Source organism: Sodiomyces alkalinus, assembly GCF_003711515.1.
Source record: "Sodiomyces alkalinus F11 unplaced genomic scaffold SODALscaffold_5, whole genome shotgun sequence".
Taxonomy (NCBI): domain Eukaryota; kingdom Fungi; phylum Ascomycota; class Sordariomycetes; order Glomerellales; family Plectosphaerellaceae; genus Sodiomyces; species Sodiomyces alkalinus.
The window spans coordinates 2,866,752-2,874,513 of NW_021167083.1; the positions used below are offsets into that span (position 1 = coordinate 2,866,752).

At 42.8% G+C, this 7,762-nt stretch overlaps 1 protein-coding gene across 1 annotated transcript; it reads right to left on the reverse strand.

Moving 5' to 3' along the window:
• Nucleotides 1-1,597: 1,597 nt before the first annotated feature.
• On the reverse strand, nt 1,598-3,275 carry SODALDRAFT_311995 (tryptophanyl-tRNA synthetase). Its single transcript, XM_028609188.1, has 4 exons — nt 2,824-3,275; nt 2,674-2,754; nt 2,371-2,605; nt 1,598-2,318 (listed from the first exon to the last, which is right to left on the reverse strand). The coding sequence occupies exons 1-4, from the start codon at nt 3,148-3,150 to the stop codon at nt 1,861-1,863; spliced, it is 1,101 nt and encodes a 366-aa protein (XP_028466675.1). The 5' UTR covers nt 3,151-3,275; the 3' UTR covers nt 1,598-1,860.
• Between the last annotated feature and the right edge of the window lie 4,487 nt (nt 3,276-7,762).

Here is a 7,762-nt window from a genome sequence, read left to right on the forward strand (position 1 = left end):
AAGACTACGAAGACCTCGCCCGGTTATAGAACCTATAGCCCACCACACAGTTATATAGGTTAGGCCTAGAAATAGTGGCTTTAGTAGGGCAGTCTTGGAATATCGAGGGTCCTGTAGCTAGGTGGGAGGCCTCCTAGGTCTCCGAGCGTATAGCAGACCTAAGACCCTTTTTCCCCTTAAAAGAACGGCCCGAAATAGCTAATAACGCCGACCCCGAAACCTAAGATCCGAAAACAGCCTACCTTAAGGCCCTTATCGGAATATAACGAACCCTAGGTAACTAGGCCAATATTTTATATACCGACGGATCCCTAGGCCACCCTATAAGGCCCTATGAAGCTCTAGGCTCTAATTTTAAGGGCCTTTGCCGAAGTCGCTAACGCTAAAGTATACTATATTCTTTAGGCCCTTTAAGCTGCCCTATAGAAGACGCCTAGGCCCCTAGAGTGCTATATGTTTAGCAATTTATAGGCGGCTAGTTAAAAGCTTTCGCGTACCTTATAGTAGGCTATAGAAGCAAAAGCCCTTATTTTACTCCTTTTTAACTAGGCACTTCGGTTTCTATACAGTAGTGCCCCTCGTATATAGGGATAGAAGGGAACGAACTAGTGGATATAGTAGCTAAAAGGGTATTAGACCCGAAAAAAACTACTAAATCCGTTAGTTTAGTTACTCTTAGCTACCTAAAACGCCGCGTAAATAAGGCTTTAATTCGAGACTAGAAGGCCCTTTAGAATAATAAAGAGTAGGCGAAAAAAAGAGGTGGATTGGTGTGTTTAGGCCGCCTTTATAGACGCTTAGTCCACGATAACCTCCGTTTTCCCCGAAAACCACTACTAATATAGGGCCTAGGTAGGTAAAGTGGGCTTTTACTTAGTTAAAAACCGGCTTCGGATACCTAAAACCCTACTAAAAAGGGCCTAAAACTACGCTAGCGACCGCTATTCCTATTCCGGCTCCTCTATACAGGCTATTTCCCACCTTATCCTGTCCTACCCTTTTTATAAAAACGAACGAAAAGCCCTACGGGAAGCCCTAACAGGCCTACTACTATCTGTACCGCTATTATTTAGTACTAAAAGAGGAATATAGACCTTATAGGCCTGTCTTTTAGCTACTAAAATAGCTTTAGCGGAGTGGTATAAGGCGTAAACCTCGGATTCTATAGTCTAGTTATTCTATTTTGATTCTTACCTATTTAGGTCTATTAGGCAGATTATTATAGAGGATTTCCTTTGTTTAGCACTATTATCTACTATATCTAGCTTCTACTAGCCTAAAGCCTTTAGGGCGATAGGCGCCGCGCTATAGCTTTCGGGCTATATACGTATAATAAATAAAAAAATAAAGAAAATAAAACCGGACGTAGTTGTGTGTGGAAGACGGGATTCCGAAAAAGGGAATTTGTGGGGCCATGACCTACAGTCGGAATAACCGGTTGCTATAGTCGGAATAACGACTCTCTTATTAAAATAGCCTCGGCAGAGTGGTACAGGGCGCAAACCACGATTCCTGCGGTCTAGTTATTTTGCTTTGGTTTTTTACCTATTAGGTTTTATTAGGCAGATTGTTACGGAGGATTTCCTTTATTTAGTACGCTCTATTTTATCGTACTTAGCTTCTAACAGCCTCTAGCCCTTAGGGCGATAGGCGCCGCGCCATAGCTTCAGGGCTGCATGCGCGTAATGAATTAAACAAAAAAACCCCCCGACTCTCTTATATAACCCCCCACTGTCGGCGAGCCCCTAATACTCCTTTACTATATAACACAAAAAATACAGAAGTCAAACTTCAATAACCTGGTACTGAAGCGTACTCCACCCAGGCCAGCATATCTACACATGCTTCTTCTTTCGGCCATCAAAGGCCAATGGCTTGTCTAACAATAGCCATGGTTTCTTCAGCGTTCTCCCGAGCCTTTCTCGCTCCCTCTGCTTCAACCCAATCAATATACCTACCTTCGTCCGCGGACAAGAAGTCAATGAACCGCTCACGAATACCCTGTAATCCGGTGATCACGGCGTCAGCGACGAGTTGCTTGAGATCCATTAGGGAGCGATTCAAAAGATCCTCAGCCAGTTGCGCAGGATCCCTTCCAGAGCTGTCGAAAATGGAAAGAATGTCAAGAAGATTCGAGACACCTGGGCGTGCCTCGGGATCGTAGGAGACAGAGTTCACGGAATCCGTCAATGCAGCCATCACTTTTCTTCTTATCTCCTCCGGAGTGTCGGTGATAAGTATATGGGACTTAGAGTCTACGTCAGACTTGGACATCTTTTTGGTTGGTTGCTGCAGAGACATGATACGACGTGAGGATGCTGGAGAAGATGTCAGCACAACGCAGAGACCTCGCAGAACCCGCAGCCTTACAGGTGATGGTTTGTGGGGACCGCAAATGGGGTCCATATGCGTGGTTGAAGTTGGTGACACACTCTCGGGCAAACTCTAGGTGCTGCCGCTGATCATCGCCAACAGGCACATGGGTCGCCCGATGGACGAGTATGTCAGCTGCCTGCAAAACTGGGTATGAGAATAGGCCAAGCTTTAGGGAGGCCTTTACGCCACCGTCCTGCAGTGTTGTGTCGGGAGAGAGACCTAGCTTGCTCTTTCAATGGTGTTATTCAGCAGTTCCAATACATGAACAAGATGGAAGGACGAAACTGATTTACATACCTTCCATTGCGTCATCCGAGAGAGGTAACCTGTTGAGGCGATGCAGCTCAAGATCCACATAAGCTCTGTATGTGCAGGGACCTTGACACGTGCACATCAAGACTATCAGTACTTTGACCGGACGAAGAGCTTTCGATACGGGATACTCACAGACGATTGATAAAAGAGCGCCGATTTGGACGGGTCAAGGCCCGTAGCGAGAAGGGCGGCCAGGGTCTCCCGCTTGCGTTGTCTTAGTTGTTGTCCATGCTGGGGGCTTGTGATAGCGTGAAGGTCCACCACACTGAAGAAACGCCTGCATTTTTCATCGGGATCGTGCTGGAGATTCAACCATTGCCGAATAGCGCCAGCGAAATTCCCTAGGTGAGGCGTTCCTGTCGGTTGAATGCCGGAGAATATGACTCTGGGTGCTGTTGAGATTGTACACCGACCGCCGGGTGACAAAACTCTGATCGTGGTTCTTCTAAGGGAGTACATGATGCACGTTATCACTTCGGATGAACGAACTGTGGGCTTGTGCCGGTTTTTTGAGAGCGGTATGACCGTAGAAGATAGACAGTAAAATGGCCGTTATAGCACTCAATTCCATAGGGTGTGGGCATAGTACCACATAATGTCGCATCGAGCCTCGGGGGTGGGCACAGGCCTCGGGGGTGGAAATGACAAGGGTGGACCCACGGTAAAATACCGGATAGGATCCAAATAGAGTAGTACTTCCGGAGGAGTACTGCCCCTTATAAAAATAGGGCAAACGGTCTCGCACACGTTGTAACTCAACACAATACACACGCGAAGATTTCCCCCAAGTCAGAAGAGTTGTCGCACGTCAAATAGCACTTAGATGATTAACTTAGTAGAGCAGGAATCTCGTGTGTGTGTATTATGTTAAGTTATATCTATAAGAGTCTGTTATGCCCTTAATTTTAGGTGGTGAAGACTCTATTATGGGTACTATATTATTTAGATCCTATCCGGTCTTTTCCGGTATCCGTCCCTATTATATCCGAAGTCATTAGTTATAGCGTAGATCCCCCCTAGATCCCCTATAGACCACGTCGTGGTCCGTGTGCCTATACGACACACCCCCTTAGTTAAGGTAGGTCTTCTCAGGTCAACTAACTAATCAGAGGCTTCGGTTTAAATTAAACGCTCTTAACTTTTCTATTATAAATTAATAGTCAAGGGAAAAACGCCCTTCTAAAAGGGATTTAAATCCGCCCTATTTAACTATTTAGTTTAATTCTATCTTAATTAGTTCCTCGATCCTAATTAGCCGGATCTACTTAATCGGATCTATATCTATCAGATCTACTATACCCTCGGGGGCCTTCGTAGTTATTACGGCCGTGGCTTTAGCGCGTTTAATCTCTTCGTATAATCGTTTAGACTACTTGATACGATCCTTTTAAGCCGTTAAATTAAGGTATTATTATAGTTATTTAATCCCTGCTTCCGGTAATGCCTTCGTTAAACCGTCCACGATTATATCCTCTATATTAATATACATAACCTTTAAAAGGCCTTGCTATACTAACTAGCGCGCTTACTAGTTAGATATCGACGTGCCGTAGCCTTATTCGCAGGCGTTATACCTTCTTATTAATAAGGTTAATAGTCTACTAATTATCGTAGTATAGCTATACTTATTATTAATCTAACTAAAGCTTTAAATCTCTTAATATTCCACTAACGAATAATATCTCCTTAGCGGCCTCTGTAAGAGCAAGTAGTTCCGACTCTATTAACGATATTATAACTATAGGTTATTTACCCGCCTTTTAGTTAATAATACCGCCGAAAAGCTTTATCGCGTATCCTTAGGAGCTTTTACGGTCTGGATTATCCCCGAAGGACGCGTCGTTTACGGTTAGGAAGAGTCTATCCCCGCTAAATTCCAGGTAGTAGTGTCTTATATAGTATAAAAACAGCAGCACTTATTAAGCCCTTTTAGGGTCGTTAGAGGAGGGGTTAATATTATATTAGGAAAGCTTCGAATAGGCGAACGCAATATCGGGTCTTATTATAATAGCGGTATATAGGATAGAACCAATTATACCCTAATACTAATAGACCTCGGGAATCGACGCGCGCGTGCCGTCGCGTAGTATTAATAGCTTTATAGATAATAGGACCTTTAGTGGTTTTCGGCAGAGGATATCTACGTAGTATTTAACCACGATCTTCTTTATATAGGAGGATTATAATAGCTATAACCTACGGGTGGCTCTCTCCCTGAAGACCTTAATTCCTAGGAACTAACGGATGTCTTCGCTTCCTAATAACCTATAGCTTCCCTTAAGAGCGGCCTCGAGGTTATCGGCGTTAGTCTTACGGTCTTTATAGTAGATATGTCCGATATTGTTAACGTAGAAGAATAGGATTAAACTATCGCGGTTTATAATATAGGGGTTATTAGATATAGCCGTGAATCCTATCTTCTATGGCGTGCCGCTGAATTCCTCTTACTATAATAGTAGCGATTCCCTTAAGCCGCAGAGGGCTTTCCGTAGTAGCAGAACCTTACCTAGTACTTTGTAGCCTTACGGTATCTTTATAAACACCTTTTCTTTAAGGCTAGCGTTAATAAACGCGTTAATAGCATTAAACTGCCTTATCTCATAGTTAAATCGAGCAGCGATCGCTATGAATATACGCAAGGACCGCGAGGCTAATATAGCTGCGTAGTTATCTTTAGTTTCTAACCGTTTTTATTAATCCCCTTATACTATAAGGCGTGCCTTATACTTAAGAAGGGTGCCCTCCTTATTAAATTTATAGGTATATACTTATATGTAAGCGAGGATTTATTACTTATTAGCCTAATTACCGCCTACCTCCTACTAATAACCTATTTATCGGTAGCCCTTAAGATACTCCCCCTTAGCCTATAACCACCGCTCCCGTAACGGGTAAAGGCGTATATCGTAGTAGTGGTTTAGCGGAGGCAGGAGGTCCTCGCGGGTTAAACGCGATAACGGCTAGGAGGCGTTAAAAGGAGAGGGATTTATAGTATTAGCTCCGATATTACCGTTATAAACCGCTTACTTCCTCGTACGTATAGGGTTATAAGTCCTTCTAGCGTTAAAGAACGCTTTCTAGGTATTATCGTTCTATCCTTTCTTAGTCGTGTAAAGGCTTATAATAGTTCTCGTAATAAATAGGCGCGCGGCTAATAGGCGTACGGCTAATAGGCACCCCTTAGGGGTATTTATAGCTATCCGTTAGTGGTTATCGTGTTCTTCTACCTTAACGTCCCTAACCACCGCTAACGCTATAAGGAACGCGCGCGTAGGATCTTTCGGGGATATTAAAAGCGTGGGAAACGGTTTAAACCTTATAGTGGTAAACCGCAGAGTATCCGTAATAATATCGGTATCCGTAGTAATAGCAGTATTATCGCCTTTACCTGTAGTAATAGTGGTAGCATCGCCTTTACCCGTAATAATAGCGGTAGTATAGTCTTCTCCTATAATAATAGTAGTATCCGTAGTAATAACGGTACCCGTATAATAGCGGTAGCCTCTTTTATAGTAATAGCGACGGCCTTATCTTTACCCGTAGTAATAGCGGTAGCGTTAGAGACTTCCGACTCGAGATCTAATACGTTTACGACTACACCCCTTAATAATAGCCTATTCGCGGTTATAATATTATTAGATTAGGTAATACGGATAGATTATAGGTATTCCCCGATTTCCTTAGGGGAAGCTATAACTTATAGCGCTTTAATTCTACTATTAAAGGTCTTATCTTCGTTAAAGATCACGTCTTTTATAGTAATAATATCCGTTAGGTATAGTAGCTATACGCGGAAGCTATTCGAGGAATAGTATCTAATATAATATCCGATCTATACCTTCGGTTCTAGCCTTTATAGGCGGTTTCTTTTAGCTTAGGTATCACGCATTTTTATAAAGACTTTATAGTCGTATACTTATAGATACGTAAGGTTAGGTTAACGGCCGCGCAGGCCTTCGTATAGCGTCTTCTAGTTATTAATATATCGTGGCGTTTTATTATATAGATATATAGTAGTCTTAAACATCTTAGGCTAGATAGATACAGGCAGGTTAGCCCTAATCCGTATAGCCCTCGCCCTTCTTTTAACGATACATCTAATCCGTTCTATAACGCCGTTTTAATCCTATAACTATAGTGCCGAAGGCTAACCTTCTACTTCCTTAGTAGCGAGGAAAGTAATAACTTCTAGGTACTAAAATATCTTAGAATCGGCCCGTAGGATATATAGCTTAACGTCGAATTAGGTCTTAAGCAGGGTAAAGACGTCTCTTAATATATAAAAGATAGAGCTTTAGTGTCTCCTCTATAGGTAGTAATCCTATATATAACCTATATATACATTGGTGACGAATATAATAGACTTATACAGGCCGCCCGCTAACGACTCCGCCTCTTTAAGATCCTGAAAACTAATAGCTAGGGCCTCTCCGGGCCTTAATGGGTAAAGGGATAGTATCCGCCGGATCCATATAAGCACTTATAATTACCTATACGCGTTATAGTCGGCGGTGCGCGGTCCTTTTATTCTTACCCGCTAAGTAGCGTTAACGATCCTTATAAGGGTATCGGTACCGTAATAGCCGAGGCGTTTATACTACCGCTACGCTATAGTCTTCTACGGTTACCGCGGTTATCGCGATCTTCTATACCGGTTATCGCAGGGGTGCTAAGCCGAAACCGTAAACGCGGTAGCCGCTATAGCTTCCGCGCGCTTGATTATATACTAGCCGTGGATATCTAGTAGCTTATAGATAGGCCGGTTATCGGTAGATCTAATAATAGTATCGTTTACGGTATCCTAGTAGTAGCCTTATAGGCGTAGCTAGTATTCTCAGACGATATTAGTAATAAACTCTTTATAGTATACGATATCACGGAGGCGTAATAGCCTTTTCGTGTCTGATAGGGATTATATACGTAGCTTAATGTCTTTATATCCGAGGATAGAAGCTTATAAGTACCCACCTAAAGGGATAAAGATAAAGTATTAGTGGGTAGTCTAATAGTAGTAAAACGGCCTCGATTATTAAAGACGTAGATTAATAATCCTAAGTTTAGTATCGCGTAG

Coding starts and splice junctions, on each gene's coding strand:
- SODALDRAFT_311995 (XM_028609188.1), bottom strand. CDS start 3,150: ATGTACTCCCTTAGAAGAACCACGATCAGAGTTTTGTCACCCGGCGGT. Junction 2,755..2,823: donor CGCTCTTTTATCAATCGTCT/GTGAGTATCCCG, acceptor GCACGTGTCAAG/GTCCCTGCACATACAGAGCT. Junction 2,319..2,370: donor GTCCCCACAAACCATCACCT/GTAAGGCTGCGG, acceptor CATCTTCTCCAG/CATCCTCACGTCGTATCATG.